This window comes from Oxyura jamaicensis, chromosome 4 (genome assembly GCF_011077185.1).
Source record: "Oxyura jamaicensis isolate SHBP4307 breed ruddy duck chromosome 4, BPBGC_Ojam_1.0, whole genome shotgun sequence".
NCBI classification, from domain to species: Eukaryota; Metazoa; Chordata; class Aves; order Anseriformes; family Anatidae; genus Oxyura; species Oxyura jamaicensis.
The window spans coordinates 46,526,894-46,545,827 of record NC_048896.1 but is presented as its reverse complement, the minus strand read 5'-3'; the positions used below and the strand labels follow the sequence as shown (position 1 = coordinate 46,545,827).

Genomic DNA, 18,934 nt, shown 5'->3' with positions numbered 1-18,934 from the left:
TCTCTACATGCCATAAGCCTTAGCCTTTCAACAGCTATTCCAGCGGGTTCATCTGCATCATTTCTATTTCATTAAGACAGTGTCTATAATCTTTGTATACTTGAACAACAATAACAAAAAAAAAAACAAACCTCCGAAACTATACAAGGCTGCTAGTTATACTGCTTCTAATTGCAATCTGTTGTTCGGTATTTTGGGCTATGATTTACTATTTTTCCAGATTCCAAAGGCCTAACTTCCCCAGTATGTGGAAAATGGATATTGCAGTTGCACAAATCAGCTGTGCATGTACACCAACTCTTTACTGTATCTGCAGGAATTTATTGTGCCCATATACTATGTATCTACGTTGTCCCTGATCATCTTGCACCTTCCACTTTGGATTTCTAAGTGTTGTCAGACTTGGGACACGTTCTTTTCAACAATTCAACACAGATCATTTTTCTACAGTTATTACAGAGAACAGAAAAAGTCACAATTTGCAAAGCAGGATGGACTTTTAACATATAATTTGCAAGAACTAGTATGCTCTCTAATATAGACACATCTATAGACAGTTACAGAATGATTCAAACATGCTATTATTTCTGTTGTTTGAACCACACTTAGTTCAATAATTGTTCAGCTGGTTTAAAAGTAGTCTGTTTTCTCTGGATAGCCTGCTAATGCTGGTAGAAGTCTAATCGTGAATGTTTAACCTCCAAATATTTTGCAGACTGAGAATAAGAGTAGTATGTAATTTCTTTAATTTAGATTCGCTTAAAATAAGACTTATATTTTGTATCTTAAATAATATTCTTTGTACTTTGACATCTGAAAGGCTAAAATCCTGTTCATGCTCCAGGAGTTACCATAAAGAGAAGCAACATGAAGTGTTTTACTCCAATGTTTCACCATTTAGGGAAAAGTGAATCTGTAAGATCAATCTAGAAAGAGATTACAACTATAAAAATGCACCAAATTTGTACGGATGACATCACGTGGGTGATTTAAATCTTTGCAAACTCTTAACTGAGCAACACGATCCTCACTTCTTGCCTTTAATAGTCTCCATCTGCAGGTAGAGTTGATCACAAGCTCCATCCTCCATCAATGACGAGTTCGTTGCCAGTCATGTAGGCAGACTGAAATTACATAAAAAGGTAACAATTTTTCATTATTATATATATATATATTTTACATTTGTTAAGTATAAGGAAACACTTTTTTTTAAAAAACTCAAAATACTTTCTTCTCATACAAAGACTTTTCTGTTGCCTGTATTACAAAGAGGTCTGGATAAATACAATATAAAGAAACTTAGAAATGGAATCCTTCTGATTAACTCAGAGGAGCGTAGCAAAAATAGTGTTAGAGGCATTAAGATGAAAATACATCCTGGATGTGCAAAATCACATAAGCTAGACTTCACAGATTTTACCTGCAGGAATAATATCTTACACTATGACACTGTTAGTTCCATTCAGCTGTGTTGGGTCTGTCTGGGATGGAGCCACCTTTCCCTGCAGCAGCCCACACAGTGCTGTGCTCTGCACTGGTAGCTGGAATAGCACTGGTATCACTCCAGTGTTGCGTCTATTGCTGCATAGTGCTGGCACAACATCAGAACTCCCTCCAAGCCCCCAAGAGCCAGCAGGCTGGGGGTGGGCAATTGATGGGGAGGGGACATCACCAGGGCAGCTGACCTAAACCAACCAAAGGGATATTCCATAACACCTGATGTCACACTCAGCAATAAAAGGGGGGCTCTCATGGGGGAGGGTCTCTCCTGAACAACCGGTACGCGTTTTGAGGCCCTGCTTCCCAGGACGTGGCCAAACATCGCTCGTTGATGGGAAGTAGAGAATAACTTTTTTTTTTTCCTTTCTCTCTGTGCTTCCGCGCGGCCTTGTTGTTTCTTTTGTTTCTCTTTCTCCCCATTCCCCTTCCCTTTAATTAAATCATTCTCATCTCAAACCTCGAGCTCTTTGTGTTGTCTTTTCTCCCCCTTCGTCTTTGAGGAGGGGAGGAGTGAGAGAGCGATTGTGGTGGAGCTCGGCTGCCCACTCGAGTAAAACCATCACATCAGCTGAGCTGAATATGACTAGGTCAGCCAATAATTACAAGAGGAGTTAAATGAAAATTGAGATGGTGCAGAAAAATGAGGTAAAGAACTGAGTTGGTCCTTGATTCTCTGTATCACTACAGAAATATAATGGAATATATTACAAAACTGGAATTAATTACACATGGTTGAAAACCCATGACCAGACCTGAAAAAGTTGATAGCTTTACAGAAACACTGGAGAAGGAGAAACAGATTACTGATAGCTAGAAACATTAAGTCTGAATTAATTACATTGAAGCATTCTGTTATGCTCAGTAGGACTGCTGGACAAGTCCAATAGAATCCAGTCCAGTTTTAGATCCATAATAAATTTATAGCACCTGAAATAAGCTTGATGTGAAATAAGTTCTTTAAAATTAATGCTATTTGCAGTGATCATTAAGAGTGTGGTCTAAAACTTCAGTGAGTCTGTTGTTCTCCTTATGCCACAGTGGCAGTCTGAGCATTAGACCACTTAGCTAAAATCACTGGTGGGTCTACACAAATATTTTCTCTTGCATAATACAAGCAGATGATGACTGTACTAATTTTACCTCCTTAAAACATCACCTAGCTGCCATGCAAACAAAGCAACTTGCAAGAGCAGACAAGCCCATTTTTCCAATCACTCACTATCATGTTGCTCAGAAGGCATGAAAACAACCTCATTATGGTATCAAGTACATAATGCCTTAACAATCCCTGTCAACATTCAGGGTACTTTTTGTATCAATAAAAGATGGACAAGGGTTTTTTCGTTTGTTTATACATACATACGTACACACACACGTATATTGGAACAATTTAGCTTGAAGACAATATAAATCCTCTTAAAACATGTTCTCTCTATTGTGAAGTAGCAAAGAAGCGCAGGATTGTGACAGGAAATTGTGTCATCCCACACTTACTTCATCCGAGGCCAAGTACACAAAGAGATGAGCCACTTCCTCAGCAGTAGCCATCCTACCAGTCTTCTGTCTGGCTAGAAAATCTTTCAATGCCTAGACATACAAGACCATTTCATATATCAAAAATATAAAAATTATTTTAACCCAATTAGTATGTGACATGTACAAAGCAATACTTGAAACAGGCCATACATTTTAACTTCTAGTATATTGGGTAGGGGGTTTATGCTAGAAAAAAGAAGGCTCACAGTGGTATGAATTTTATGTTGAAAAACATTCAACTGGACCTAAACCTTTGGTTCCAGAATAAAGCCGCTGAAGCCATTCTTCCTTTGGTGGTAGATATTCCTGGGCCCTTCAAAAGAAGGCTCACAATTATCTAGTTAGTACGATCAAGGAACTCGATTCATTTTTAAACACACTGGCCAGAATGCCCTTTCTATTGTTGTTTTGCACTGGTTCGTGGCTGCCATATGGCAAAGAAGTAAATATCATCTACTTTTGCAGTAGATATTGTAACCAGTGACAGACCCTCCGCACTGACTTGAAATGGCCTTCCAATGCGTTTTAATACCCCTATCCTCAGAACAAACTGACCAAATTATTAAAGACTACTGTTATGTTACCATTGGTGTACTGAAATACAAAGTATTTTTGAATTCAGGCAGAAGTGCTGCCTTCTTAAAAAAAAAAAAAGAGAAGCGTATGTATGTACATGATCAAAATAATAAATTGCTATCTCACCTGTTCTGGGTTAGGCTGGGCTTGTATTCTTTCCTGTAAAGATGGTGTGTCAACAGTTCCTACGCAAAATATATATATATATATTAAAGCTCAACTTCATCAGCAGCCATAATAAAAAATGCAGTTCATGAGTTCCATTTATATGTCATAACACTGATGTATAACTTAGTAATAATATGTTTCAGGAGAAAGACTACAAAATCACCAACGTAGCCTAGGAGCCTAAATTTCAATAAAATACAAGACTTGAAAATTAAATTCAGCTCTTTTCAGATGGTTGAACAATGGCTAGCCTGATAGCTAGGCCTCGCCTGCTTCTAACTTTAGGACAATAGCTTTAACAATAAACACCCAAATACTGTGTAACACATGTATAATGTGCATGTGCTGGGCTAACAGGCTTAAGTTAAATATGCTGTTTATATTAAGTAATAGCTTTTCTATTTTTAAATCTCAGAAACGTTTCAAGTACGGCATCCATGCCTTGGCATCCCTGCCTATGGCTGGGGGTTGGAGTTAGATGATCTTTAAGATCGCTTCCAACCCAAACCATTCTACAACTCTGTGGTATGATTCTATGTTCTGGTGTTTTTTTTATTTGTTTATTTTTTGGGTGGGGAGAAAGTTATTTGCCTTTTTGTTGTTTTTGATTCCTTGTAACTTTAGTTGTCGCTTGCAAGTCTATTCCATGTTAATGATGTCAAACTAAATCAGGCCATATGTCTTTTAGCATCTGCTCATGTCTACAAAATACTGCAAGAATACTTACCAGGACATACGCAGTTGCATCTGATGCCTTGTTCAATGAAATCAGCAGCCACAGACTTTGTTAGACCAATAACTGCTGCCTTTGAAGTACTATATACAAATCTGTTCACAACTCCTAACAGAAGGTCAGTGTGAAGGCAGCACAAAAAAAAAAAAAGAAAAAAAAAGAAAAAAAGAAAAAAAGTTTATTCAATACGCATCTGCTTCTGGACTCCAGCATTTCCTGTAGCTCACTCTCTCCATGAGGACAGACTAAGTAGGATGCTGACTGCCAGAATTCTGCTCAAGTATACACCAGAATAAAGCACAGTATTCAATAGTATGCATTTGGGGAGTAGTCTAGAAAAAGTAACAAAGAAAGCAAGTAAACAAATGTTTATGAAGAGTAGAGACCCGTCTGTTAATCACTGACGGTTTTTCTTTGGAAGCATGGATATAGTGCTTATGTAATTGCCACTTCATTGTTTCTCTTAAGAACATATATAGTAAGGTATCACTGAAAGTAATTACTTTTTACTTATTCCTTACAGGTAGAAAGGATTCTACAACACTTTCATAACAGGTCCAAAAGCTCAAAGGCCAGGACTTTGGTGTTTCTGGAGCTTTATGTCTATGTTTTTGTGCATATTTAAGAATCAACATATTCACTTTTTATTTTTACTGCATTCCTACCACAGGATTGGTAAAGTCCTTTCAACGCTGACCAGCACAATATTTATTTTTCATTCCCATCATTTATTTTTTTTTTTTAGCCTTCCCAGGTTAATTGCTTTTTAGCTTTTTTGCTTAGTTGTTATACATGTCATCTCAAATTATTATTCCTGTTCTTAGGAAGACTGAAGTCTTTCTTTTCATAATACCGCTGTGCAGTTGCAACATCCCTTGCCTCCCCCTCATGTGTGATTAGTGAGTCAGATTTGCCCATTTCAACTGCCCTGAGGAATACTATAAACCAGAAAAAAACACACACAAAAAAAAACAAACCAAAACAAACAAAACAAACCACCCAGCATTAGGGTCTTTACATTGGGTCATTCGAAAGCAAGAATCAAACACCTAGGCAACCAGAACAGAAGCCACTTGTCCTTAATAGAAGTAACTCGAGCATCAGGTCCAATCCTGTAGTAAATTATTAGGAGGCTCTGTGTTCCTGTAATCCTCTGTTTTGATCACAAAAACTTATCTACAACAAAGTGTCTATAGATCATTCACCTCCTTTTACAGAAAAGCTTTGATTTGTTCACCAAGAATGTCCCATTCCGCATGCTGAATGAGGAGTTACGATTGTACACAATTTAACTACAGCATGCTTCATCAGGCATACGCACAAAGCATCAGTATCAAGGGCACTCACTACATACAGCCTTATCAAACTTTTCTCAAAAACGGACATGCAAATTCTTACAGGTCAGGATAATCAACAGGACACTTTAAGACTGTGAAAGATTTATACATTAATTTCTCTAGAAAGCTACTGACCTTTAATGCTGGATGCCACAGAGGACATGTTTATAATATTTCCAGATTTCTGTTTAATCATCTGCAAAAAGAATACTTATGTCATTCAAACACAAACAACTTTATCATCTGCAGGCCCAGCAGAACAGCCCATAGCAACCAGCAGAACTAACAGCCCTACTGATACGCAACTGATATGCCAGACAGAGCATCAGCGGCATCAACGTGCACGCATCTTTTTGATCTGTTGACTGAAGTAGTAAAGCAAATTCTGAAATTCACACTAAGTTCTCCTAAACCATTTCAGGAATTAAGATGACAATGACAGCAGAGAAGGATTTTGTTCTTTCTCAGTATACCTACAAAGCTCCTAAAATATGAAGGACTAGCATCATCTCTGTTGTGGAGCACCAAGGAATTTGTGCACCTAAAATAAAATCAAGAGAAACCAGCCTGAGGACAAGGTATAACATTCCTGCTGCTTGCCTGCCCCTAGGATTTACCTCCTACCTAGTTGATAGAATTATTAAAATGATGTTACTGTTATTTATCTTGTTCTTGTTCTGTTAACTTGCATGGTAAGAGAGAGTGACAAAGACTTTAAAAAAAAACAAAATAAACCAACAGCACAACCCTGACTACAGGTTGTTCTATATAATCCCAGCATAGCTATACAGTCAGTTAAGGTGAAGCCACCTTTCCAAGTGAATCTAAAATGATTGCTTACCTTTGTAAAATGCTATTGATCAATACTCTGTGACGTGAATCCCCATATGCAACATGACATGCTCTCCATATGAAACATCCCTCTCAATCACTTTTACAATGAGGGGTCACTGATCTGAAGTTGAATGCTTTGCTGACAAATACTCATTGCTGTGAGCTGGTATGTTGGTGGTAGTTCTTAAGGTATGTACTACTCACCACAGTAAGTCGCCCTACATGGGCACCAGTCTCATCCCATCTGCCAACACAGCAATTCACTGATCCCCTCCAAACTCTTCTTGCTTTGGAGAAGAATAAGGCACAGCTCTCTAGCATCTTTGAATTGTAGCTAAGTTATAAACTTTTTAGGCATCACAGAACCTCAGGTGCCTAGAGTTGTTGCAAGGAACCTTTGAAAATGAAGACTGACTATGAAAAACTGGGACTAGAGTAACACTGAAAAAAGTAGTAGTCATCCAGTCATGGTCACAGCTACCACTTCTAGCCTTTGCTTTTACAGGAGGAATACAAACCACCTTATTCAGCCCAGAAGTTTCTGTAGTCTAGAACAGAGCTATTACTTCACAAACAGTCCTCGTCCTCAAGCTGCTCAGTTGTCTAATTGGACTATTGTTGCCATATAATGAACATGTATTCATCAGTGGCATTGAATTGCTCCATGAGATTTCTGTGCTTGCAGAAAGTCTATGTTAATATATGTTATTTATAGATATTTTTAGCTGTGGTATTATTGTACTACAACACACAGCTGCACGTTGTATAACACAGTAGGATAGTATTATGCTCTGTATTTGAAGGATTTTAGTTGTAAATTACATAGGAAAAGTCCTGAATTAACCTTCTCTATAATATTTTTAGATGGGTTTTGTACAATACAGGCAATGCTTTACAGCATAAGAATACAGTAATTTAAGGGCCTTCCCTACCTAAAGCTGCATACTTGCATTTTCTATCTCAAATCCCAAGCTGTCACAGTGGCAACAACTTAGACCTATCACACTTAAATGCAATGCAGCAGGCTACACACATCACAGGCGATGAAGGCTTACCATTGGAAGGAAAGTCTTGATCATTAGATACATGCTGCGAACATTGAGGTTCATAGTGAAGTTCCAGTCTTGCTCCTCACATTCCAGGATGGTTCCATGATGAACAAACCTGGAATAAGTGGATGAAGCAGATTACTATCTGGGATTTATGTTTCTGTGGCTTTTTAATCCATGGCTTTTTTCCATTGTTACTTTGTTATACCCTTGCAATCTTAAAAAGCAGGAACAAGAGCTCTTCTGAAATAAGACAGCAACAGTGTTTTCCCCTCAATATGCAAAGAAATGTTTGCCAGTAGAAAATTAAAAACCAAATACATTAAAAAAGCATTGGTGCAATTGGTGGTCTACCAGGAAAGTGAAAGCCAGCAGTATAGGTCATCCAAAGAGTTGGGAAAACCCTAACAAGTTCCACAGCCATTCTACTTTGTCCTGGGTAACATTGCTGCACACAAAAAGCTCAGTTTAATGAAAACACATGTAAATCTATGTTAAAGATACTAAACACATTACAACAACAACAACAAGCATTAGGTAAAAGAAAGTAGTTCAGGAGGACAGGAAAAACTGGAAAAAGAAGTAGGATCAAATAGAAGTTGGTTACCCTGCAATGTTACAGAGGACGTCTATCCTTCCAATCTCCTTGGCCAGATTTTCTATCTGCTCCCTTTGGGTGACATCCAGAACCCGTATTTGAATGCCTGGAAAAACATGGTTTTAGTTTCACAGTATTTGGCTAAGGATCAGTAGTTTGTTTTTCTGAAGTGCTGAGGACACTGCACCTCCCACTCAAGTCAATGGCTTGCCAGGAACAGTCCCCTCTCAGTGCTGAGCCAAAACACGGAGACTCACTGAGCGAGAGCTGCACTTAATGATTAATTAGTGTAATGCTTGAATCAGGACAGCAATGGACAGCATGGCTTGCTACTTAACATTTCAGAAATTAATTAAAAATATATCAACTGATTCAATTACAATACAGCATCGCACAAGCAGATGAATTAATGCAATTTACCATAAAAATAATTTCCAATTAATTTGAATTCCACTGTGCCATTCCACTTGAATTACAGAGCCTGTATAATCATAATAAGCTTTCATGCCCCCTACTAAAGAATAGTTGCTCAGAATTAGTTACATGTCTTACAGTCACGTTACATACCATCTATCCATATGTAGTTGAGGATACTATGAATCTACTTATTATTTAATTAATGAGAAAGTGATTTCACATAAGCCATAGACAACCTGAGATGATATGACAATAGAAAATAAGAGAAAGTGTAGCAAGTAGATGGCTTCTATCATGACGACTAGTTCAAATTTATGATGCTTATGCTTTTGTAATTATTTATCATCAAAAAATGCTTAGAAACTTGATGCTTTTCACTATAATCTCCTGCTTATTACAGCCTCTGAGAGCTGTCACCATCAGTGCTCGTAGCACTGGCTGTGCCTATGCCGTACCTTCAAGATAGCCACTGATAATAGCTAAAAAAAATAAACTTCTCTAAACAAAACAAAAGTATGTAATTGAAAGACTGAGAAATCTAATTACTACAAAACAGGGACAGGTGCTACTCCTGCAAACCGTTTTCAATAGAATCAGACCCTTTAACAGAACTGCTTCAGGGCCAACCACAGCAGTGCCACCCTCTGGACAGAAGTGAAAAGAGCAAAGCAAATGAACTACACATCCAGCTGAGCTGTAACACGACATATCATCATCATCTACGTGTCATTTCACCTCATTTTATGTAAGTAGTTTCCAGTAATCTAGTGCAACTAGCTTCTCTAACCCCACGTCAAGGCTGAATCCCTTCTACAGAATTCAGCATACTTTTTGATACAGCCTGGCTGCAACCTCACTCCCTGCTGTGTGCAAAGACAGCACCTTCCTCTAGTAAAGCTTCCCACCCACAGGAAACCCGAATGAGTGCAAAAATAGGAGCACTGGAGTGTACTCCAACAGTGGCTAAAATTAGGCTTCAGGGCACTAAGGCTTGCTGTAGATCACACTTGCCACAGCCTTGCCATGACTCATCCTGCATCTAGGACTAAGGGGTATCTAACACAGGACACCTGTGCCCCAAAACATTTTATTTTTAAACACAGTTTAGTCACATGCAGCTAAGTAAGACGTTGTCAAATAGAAGCCTAAACCTGCCCACTGTGAGGCTGTAGAGAAGATGGAGCCAGAGTTCTCAGAGGCCCACAGTAGAAGGATTAAAGGCAAGAGAAAAATTGCAAAGTCTGACCAAATGCAAACAGCAGTGTGGGATTTTTTGTTATTCTTAAAGATTATTACTTTAAAACCATCAGTGTAGTCACAATGGAAACAGCAGGCTACAGAGGTCACGGAATTTCCATCTCCGGAGATATCCCTAACTTGGCTCCTGGCAAACTGCTTTAATTAGACCTGCTTTGTGCAAAAAGTAGGACTTAGGCTCTGGATCTCTCATCCAACTTTACACTTGTGTCTTTTGAAGCAAACTGACAAGTCCATGAACATGCTTAGTTAAATGATACAGATGCTTATGAGGATATTTGTGTATGATGTAATTAGTAACACTACAGGCTGGTGATGAACAGTGGAATTACATCTTCTGGAAAAAATTCAAAGAGCACAATGTGCCAAGCCTCAGTGAATGAGAGTTTAATTAATATATCACAAAGATAGAAATGGCCAAAAAAAAATGAAAAATTTATATGAAAAATTATCTTTTACCTTCTGAACACACTAGCAGATGGAAAACAAAGTACAGTTCAAACTTTAACACTTCCCTAAACATACTCAGAATAAACCTGGAAAGTCCCAAAGTTCTTAAAGAACTGCAACGGAACTGCTTGCAGTGAACTCTTGTCAAAGGAGAGCGATGTTCACTTAATGCTGTGTGAAAGAGAAGTATTTTCATGGATTTTACTGTCACACTCTAATAGGAATTGGTAAAGCGTAACGATCATTTCCTTTCATCGAATTAAGCTAGAAGCATTTTCAGTTGTGAGATATACCTACGCCTTATTTTTTCTTTCAAGATTGATTTTTTTAAATAGTATCCCACACTCACGTGTCTCTAATAATAGAGAAATACAGGTGTTGAAACCATCCTCCCAGAAATATGTTCCTGTGCAACCTTCAGGTCTGAGCATTTGTACAAATAAAATAAGCTCATTTTGTATTGGTGGAATTTGTTTCTGAAGAGGTACCAGTTCCTGCTAGAAAGCTATCCTGTTGATATGTTCCTTGCTAAGTATGGACCATGGACGTGCAAAACACTGAATCTGTTTGTATAGCTGGGTATTAGTACTTGTGATCAGAGTAAAACATTCCAAGCTTTTTCAGTCTGACAGTCAGCCTGGCAACTCAAAAAGGTAATACACCATTCTGGGAAGAGGTAATCTACTGCTTCTGTGACAGAAGAAACACACAAAGTTACTCCACACTCCTAGAATATTCTGTCTGAAATCAGTCCTGACATTGCAGCATTTTACACATCACTTCTGCCATTCTACACCACAGAATAAAGTAATGACAGTAACTAGAGAATTAGTCTCCATGTTTTCCATTTTTTTCCTGGCCTTTTGAAGTTTACCCTACCCCTACATTATATTTTGGCCAACCTACAAAACTTGCAAGGTTTGAACTAATGCCTACAGTAGATCATTTACCTGGGTATTTCTCCAACTCTTGCAGCTTAGACTTATTGATGTCTGCAGCAATGACTTTGGCTCCTTCTTTAGCAAAAGCCTGAAGAATAGAGTAAGAAATGTAGTTTATATTTAAATATGCTAGATTTTAGCAAAAAGTCTTTTTTTTTTTTTTTTTCATTTCACTTTTGGCTTGAAATAAAAGTTGACTGAAGGCAGCTAATCTCCCCCTTCTCATTCTGGGCATGTGAGGAAGTAACAGACATCAATTACCAAACAGCCTGGGGATAACTGCTATGGTGGCACTGAAATAACTCTATAGTTTCTCTGTCTCCTATGGAAAAATGAAGCAATAGGAGCAGAACTAGTCAAAAGAAATTAGGCGTTAACCAAAATTAAAAAAAAAAAGACAAAACAAAACATTTTAATTCTGTTTTAAGAGTAATTAAATATTTTTTGTAAGGTTTTTCTCACAGTTGCCTTGTAGCTGTGCTCTTCATTGTGTGGAACTGGTTACATCAACTATCAGCATAGTTGAAACATCTTGGCTTTACTATGGGGGATCTTTGCAGTGCCAAGCCTTTTAAACAGGAAGCCTTCCCTATATCTTTATCTTCTCCCAGAAAAAAGCAGGAGAGACGTTGGATTAAAAGGCACAGACAGTACAACCATGTATTGTTAAAAGTAGTTGCAACTACTGCCCACACTGTTTATTGCCTGTTTAAGCACGCTGTGCTTAAGACTTTCAGAAGTTAAAACTGCAAACAGCTTACCTAACGCAGTGCAGTAACTACATTGTTCCCTGATTTTTTCAATAAGTAGTTCTGGCTTAATCTGTAGTTTAGTAATTCAAAAACTCGTTTGGTGCAGATGATGTTGGGCACTCTGGCATTAGAGACCTAGCTTAGGTACATTAGGTACAGAAGAAAAATATTTTTGCAGCTTACGATAGCAGTGGCTCGTCCAATCCCTTGTGCTGCTGCGGACAGCAGTATTACCTTCCCATCAAGCCGACCCATATTGCTGACCTGTGCAGACAGAAAGTGTCACAGTCTAACAAAGTGAGCTAACATCACTTCTAGGGAATCAGATACAAGCGTATTCCAAAAACCAAACTTAATTCAGAGCACCTCTACTATCAAGTCAAAGCATTCTGATTAGGCGCCGAGTTAAACGAGAAGTAAAATGGGTTGTAATCTCCACTGCCCACTGTGTTCTTAGAAAGCAGGTCTCTTTTTCTATTCCTCTCAAACTGTAGACTTAGCTTCCCAAATGGCAATAAAATCTGCACACTACCCTGTAGGGCACTGCAAAATGTCTTTTCTTTCTATCATGTCCAAGACCTGGCCTTTGTGTGCTCTGAATCGTTTTAGGAATCTTCCAGCACAGCAGATTCCCAGCTCCACAAGGTGAGGGGGTAATGGGGAGTGAAGCTGTCCTCTCATCTTTATCACAGTTTGACCTCTTAGAACTACTGAGCATACTCAGGGCAAGGTGTAGAGGAATAAATTGATTTTTCTAGTGTTTGACAATGCAAATAAAATTCTTCTTCTAGGAGGTTCCACCTTGCTTATGGTGTATCAGCCAAAAGGCAAAGTGAGGTCCTCTTTTCTGCCTAGACACATGCTTTCAAATGCAGTACTATGTTTAAAAAAAAACACAACATAGCACATCAAGTTGCAAACAAGCAAAAGCAAATGCCATCCTTTGTGCTCCTCTGGGTTCAAAAAGTCCCTAGTAGGCTTTGTTTATTCAAGGCCTAGATTACTGAATAGAACATTTCAAAAAACTACCTAAGAAGGTCACCGTATTCCAGTGTGATCTGGTTTTGTTAACCGAGTTCCCAACAAGCAAACATTTCTACACTTGTAAAAATCACAGAACAAAGTTTCTCTCTTTAGCTATAAGAGTAGAAAGGTTTCCCAAGAACCTTAAGTTTTTAAAATACATGCACAAACCCAACATGCTGAGTACTTCATTCAGAAGTTAGATGCAAACCCACAATTTCCCCTGGAGATGCTCAAATCCATCCCGTGATTTGTTAGTTTAGTGTCCTACATCTCAAACCAGACTATTCATTTCTGATTTTCTGAGAAAGCAGATAGGATTTCTGGTCAGTTTTTCTCAACAAAACCTAGGGCAAAAGTAGCATGTTTCTCTAAAAGTTACAGATTCAATAAACTGAACTTATTTTTAAACTGTTAGAATAAAAAAAATTATTTCCACCCTACTATAAAAACATCTCATTTGAATTAAGATTGGACTGGCGTCTGGATTGTGTTTTGAGACACTGAAATGCCTGCTTGTTTCAATGCACTGAAATTGTAAGATTTTTTCCCCTATAACCAGGGGGAACAACATACAAAACCAAACCTCAAAATGAAACTAAGACAAACCACCAAAACAGTCCACTATCCAAAGCTATAACTAAGATGCACCTTTCTAACTAGGGGAAAGAACAATACCTTAAAATCATTTTACAGGCTGGCTAGTAAAGCAGTGTCTCTTAGGATGGAGGCTACGTCACACTACATGAGACTGGGCCTGTGTTAGCAGAAAGTTTTTGTGCTGACAGTTGCAAATTACCAAGCTAAACCGAGGGAAATGAGACTGTGCATGTGACCAAGTGGCACTGTGTCTCTCATGCACCAAGCTTTGCAAAACACACCTCCTGAAATATAAAATTATGGGAAAAAAATATTCATTTTGGCAAAAGTCCCAAGTATCCCAAAAGTCTGGTGTTAAAGTGCCCACTCGAGGCAGAAATTCTTATTTGCTGTTACATACATATTTTCCAGTAGAAAAAAACTGGATCAAAGTACTTCCTTGAATCACCGAATAATTTTGGAAGCAAAATGCACTATACTTTTTTAATCTAACAATCATTTTTAATGAATATTTGACACGCTAATTCTATGAAACTTTTAAAAATAAAGATTAGTATAGTCACTCACCAAAAGATCTCAACCAGCTCGTTAGGTTTACTGACCTTTGAAAAAAGGAAGTTTTATGCTTATCTGTTCTGCTGTGCTTGTTGGGAGTTGTAGTCTAACTGCTAAGTTTCTCTATACAAACCTAGTTTCACGTTGAAACACCAAAATGCTGCCATCTAGTGAAACTCTAGATTTTGTGTGATTTTCTCCTGCACAGGTTAGGAATAGAAAAGATGATAAACATTCGGAGTCCATTCCCCCTAGAGAATGCAAGAAATCAACAGGATTCTCAGCAAAAAAAGCCACAAGAATGTTCTTCCCCAAGCAATCCCTCTTTATCCATCATCAAATTTTAAGCTAGGACAATACTTGAAAAATACTGTTTTAATTGTTGATTTACCGAAGTATCTCTTCTTAAATTCGCATCTAGTGTTTTAACTTATATCTGTTAAGGCAGTTAACATCATGAGACTGAAAAATTCTACGACAAAATTTAATTGTAAGCTCACACCAGATCCAAGGCTACCCTAATAGCTTTCTTAATGAATTCGGAATGCTGCCTGAATTTCAGCTGGACACATTTCTGTGGGTGAACTTGGACAGGCACACAGGCATGTTCAGTAATATTACGCCACTCTTGAACTGTAAGAGCTTTCTAAGGCTTTGAAAATCAGCTCCCCAGTTCACAAAGTATTTAATGACTAGGTTTTCTAGAATCATTTGTTCTCCTGTCCCTAGCCTTACAGCTACTAAATTTCGACACAAACAGGAATACACTGCAACAGCACTGTTTTCAGACTGAATATTATAATCAGCATCCTCAAATCATAGCATCATGTCTCCACAAAACTGAAGTGACCAGCAGAAATATTTTTAAATACTTAACATATTAAAGTTTATTGTCAAAACAAACCTTATACAGGACATAAGAAATAAGTTTCAAAATTCAGGTAATCAGGATAGTAAAACAGTCTGCCATACAGCCCTGATTGTACAATTTATTTTTCACTCACTAGAGTAACTGAAGCATCAGTTAGATCCATTGCTTACTGTTTGAAAAAAAAATCCAGATGTCCAACTTCAAACAGGAAATGGAAGTATACTCAAAGATGATGCAAAATACAAAGTTACTCCTGGCACCATAATTGACTGAGCTGCAGAAATACTGTAAAGAGTTTAAGAGAAATCCTTGATTCTGTGCCTTACAAAACAGAAGACGAGTAACTTCAGTTGCAGTGCCCAATACAGAGGTTAAGGTTGTGGTAAAAATGCAGTTTCCACAGCCTCAAAAAAAAAAAAAAGTATAAAACTTCTCTATTGAGAAACAAAAAGTAATTAGTGCGAACAGTTCTTTCCAAACCAACAGCTCTCTGTAGATACAGACCACCCAGATGAGGACTGTTGCAGGAATGCCAGAGAAGTTTGAGAAGCTTCACAGTAGATTGTGGTTCATTCCTGTGTCCATTTTTCTTCAGCATGATAGCTTTTCTTTCTTTGCTATCCAGAAAATAACCAAAGAAGAACATCAGCAGCAGGTTGCAGGCAACATGACTGCTTTTCAATTCTTGTTCTCGTATTGCAGCTTTTCCAGCTGGGGGAAGCAGCAGCTCCAGGACAACAAGGGAATTGCATGCTGCCAGAGCTCTTCCCACAGTTGACGATTTAACGTGAAGGAACCATCTTCCATACAGGCAGATTCTGGATGTTGCCACTGCAAAGGCAGCTTACGACAGAACACCTTTACTGGGTAGTACAATCAGGGGCTTTATCTTTCTCTGAAGTTCCAAACCACTGCTTAAGATATTCTTCTGGGGGCTCTATTCCTGCAGGTCGCGTATCTATACAGAAGACAAGAATATTACAGTAATGCTTTCCCAGTTTCACAAATAGTAGGAATACAGCAATTTAATCTTGACTAGGGTTTTAAGACTCAGCTACCAAAGCTGGCCTCCAAGAAGTGTTGCTAACAAGTCTGTACTATTATTAAGTTGGCTGTTATTAAGTTGGCCATCACAAGAAATGGCAATAAGTCATTCTTTCTGGAAGCCTGCCATTAATACCTTGAAAACTTGTTAAGTCTTTAATATGTCTGCTGGGGCCTTATCGGAGCTTCTAGAAGTGAGTTGATGAGGGCAGTAGTGTTAATATGCTAGCACTGATGGCTAGATTTCCCCAGAAGTTCCCAGGCCAGAGATGAGACATCCTGACTAGGGCAGCTGTTACCACAGCTGGAAGCTGCCAGACCAGCAGATTTCACATCAGAGACTAAAAATCGACCATCTCAGCAAAAAAATTTAGAAAAAAGTTAACCAGCAGTTAACTCTGAATAGATGTCTGAGCAGTCTATGAGAATCAGTTTTGCCAGAAGCAGGTACTTAACTCAGGTAGCGTTAAAAATCAAAAGATTCTATAGCATCATCTCTCTGGTAGGAATGATACTCTGCCTAGTCACTTTTTAAAGAGATCGATCATCAACACTTTCACTGCAACAAGAGAAATATGAAGTTTGCCTAATCTTCATGAATGCTTTAAGTATTTGGGTGCTGTACAGCACATCTAATCTTTTTGGCACCAGGTGGTCAGCCCTTCAACAACACGCTAACTAGGCATTCAAAAACACTGTTTCCATGAGAGTTTCAGGACTGAATGCAGGAAGTACAGGACACCTACTTTTACTTGAAGACCCCTCCTTATATATTGCCTCTCCTAATCTTAACTGGACACCACGTTACATACCTGTTAGTGTACCTAAGTTGGAATTATCAAAGAAATTTGTTGGACACATCAGTGGCAGAGGCTTTGGTGCATCCTGAGTCACAGTTTCCTGAGAAATAGGCTCTTTGAAAGGTGAATTTTGCTCTTTAAGGGAATATGACACTGTCTTCCTTGGAGACCTTGGTACTGTCTCTCGAGTAGTCTCTCTCAAAGATTGTTCTTTCAATTTTAGTGCTCTTTCTTTCCATTTTCTAAGTTCCTCTTTCAATTGAGCCTCATTACTGAACAGGGAAAAAAAAAAGACACACCAGCATTTATGAAAAATTATGAAAAACATTAAGCAATTCTTTTAAGTAAAGAAAAACTCCTGATGAGACAGTTCCTGAATGTTCCTGTATGACTATTCCCTTGACATACCACAGACATGGCAATGTAAGCCCCCTACCACGTCCAAACGTGTATTCTTAGCTTTGGAGGCTTAATTTTCTTTTTTTTCTTCCCAAAAGCTAAAGAGATCCAATCAAAATGCATTTTCCAGTTCTTGATAAAAGCATTTACAATTCCATTGTTAGGTAAGAAAATTTAAAGCTTAAAAGTCATCAAGAAATATATATACATACATACACACATCACTATCTTTAAAAGTTTAGATTTGCTAGACTCTTTCACATCTTAAAATGAAAAATTATTCACTTCTACAGATTTCCAGGAAAGAAACTGTAACAGCATGGGTTAAATAGAAATGTCAAATGTTAACATGGTGTTTATTATCTTTATGCTTACCTTAGTAGAAGGTCATTTTGTTTCTTCAGCTGCAAGTTCTCTTTCTGTAGCTTAACTTGTTCAGATTTTAAAACAAGCATTTGTGTGCTCTGAACGATACCACTGCCACCACCACAAGTAAGGGGCATTTGGGATTGCTGAGGAGCTTCTTTTTTAGGCACCACTAGAAAACAATTTTATACAAATGCATGTGTTATTTGGTCAGTGTTTAAAACCGAGTCGATATTTATCTTAGCCATGCTTACACAAAATTCCCTCCTGTAGCCTTGTATGTAAAACCTCACTAGGTTACAAGTACCACTACGAAAGTTATTTTTTAAACCCACCATCAGTAATCACACTGCCATGGAGATATTAAGAAGCTTAGATGATTAGTTATATCATGATTAGAGCTAGAGAACTAGATATGGGAACATAACCCACCACAACTGCAAACACAATCAAAGAAATAACAAAAACAAAACCAGACAAGAACTGCTGTGATTCTAATACAGTGTATGTGCAGCTACCGTGTTTTAACCTTCCACCTCTTCCAAAGCATCCAACCCTTCTCATGTCCTTTTGAGGTAAAAGCCCTGCATCTCAGCCTAGAATTTAACCACACAACCTTAAAACTGGATGTTTAATACAAAACAATCCCTTATAATGATCTGGAATTTACCAGTAACATCGTGATCTTGCTGTACTCTTCTGAGTTCTTCTTTTAGCTTTCTTAACTGTTCTTCTTGATGTTCTATGAGAGCTTTATAATTAGCAAGTCTATATTGGTGGGCAGGGAGAGGGGAAAAGAAAAATTAAGCTTAATTATTGAAGTTGCAAGAGACCTAGTTTGATTTTCAAATGCATTAACAGATACAAATACATTTGAAGTAAAACAAAACAAAAAAACTACATCTGACTGTCAGTTAGATTTTAGGTAAAGTACAGAAAAGCAGAAGTTAGACTTAAATTATTCTCTGCACATCTTTTCTCCCCAGTGAGCCACAGAGAGCTCTCCATTCATGCTTTCCCCTCACATTCATCAGAAACAATTGTTTGATTTACGGCTGAGCATAGGTTGGTTGAGAAATTTTAGTAGGTGCATGGGGATGGAGTTTGTTTGGTAATCAACCTGATTGA

At 38.0% G+C, this 18,934-nt stretch overlaps 2 protein-coding genes across 3 annotated transcripts in view; both read right to left on the bottom strand.

The window, feature by feature from the left end:
- Positions 1-57: 57 nt before the first annotated feature.
- Positions 58-14,399, bottom strand: BDH2 (3-hydroxybutyrate dehydrogenase 2). 2 transcript variants are annotated; one of them, XM_035323714.1, is made up of 10 exons: positions 14,374-14,399; positions 12,332-12,412; positions 11,406-11,484; positions 8,341-8,437; positions 7,740-7,848; positions 5,986-6,046; positions 4,508-4,621; positions 3,739-3,797; positions 2,995-3,087; positions 58-1,124 (listed from the first exon to the last, which is right to left on the bottom strand). In XM_035323714.1, the coding sequence occupies exons 2-10, from the start codon at positions 12,401-12,403 to the stop codon at positions 1,071-1,073; spliced, it is 738 nt and encodes a 245-aa protein (XP_035179605.1). In that variant the 5' UTR covers positions 12,404-12,412; positions 14,374-14,399; the 3' UTR covers positions 58-1,070. The 2 variants fall into 2 exon arrangements, with proteins under 2 accessions (XP_035179605.1, XP_035179604.1); XM_035323713.1 differs by having other exon boundaries at positions 14,339-14,389.
- A 1,411-nt stretch (positions 14,400-15,810) lies between these two features.
- The window catches only part of CENPE (centromere protein E), a 34,716-nt gene continuing 31,592 nt past the window's right edge, over positions 15,811-18,934 (bottom strand). The window contains exons 38-41 of the mRNA XM_035325847.1: positions 18,477-18,574; positions 17,816-17,978; positions 17,054-17,313; positions 15,811-16,155 (exon numbers count right to left, since the gene is read on the bottom strand). Coding sequence (XP_035181738.1) covers positions 16,058-16,155; positions 17,054-17,313; positions 17,816-17,978; positions 18,477-18,574 — 619 coding nt within the window. The 3' untranslated portion in view covers positions 15,811-16,057. The remainder of the gene's footprint in view (positions 16,156-17,053; positions 17,314-17,815; positions 17,979-18,476; positions 18,575-18,934) is intronic.

Excerpts from the sequence above, each read along its gene's own strand:
- BDH2 (XM_035323714.1), bottom strand. The coding sequence starts at position 12,403 with ATGGGTCGGCTTGATGGGAAGGTAATACTGCTGTCCGCAGCAGCACAA. Across the intron at positions 3,088-3,738 it reads CCCAGCCTAACCCAGAACAG|GCATTGAAAGATTTTCTAGC; the intron begins GTGAGATAGCAA and ends TTGTATGTCTAG. Across the intron at positions 1,125-2,994 it reads TGTACTTGGCCTCGGATGAA|TCTGCCTACATGACTGGCAA; the intron begins GTAAGTGTGGGA and ends ATGTAATTTCAG.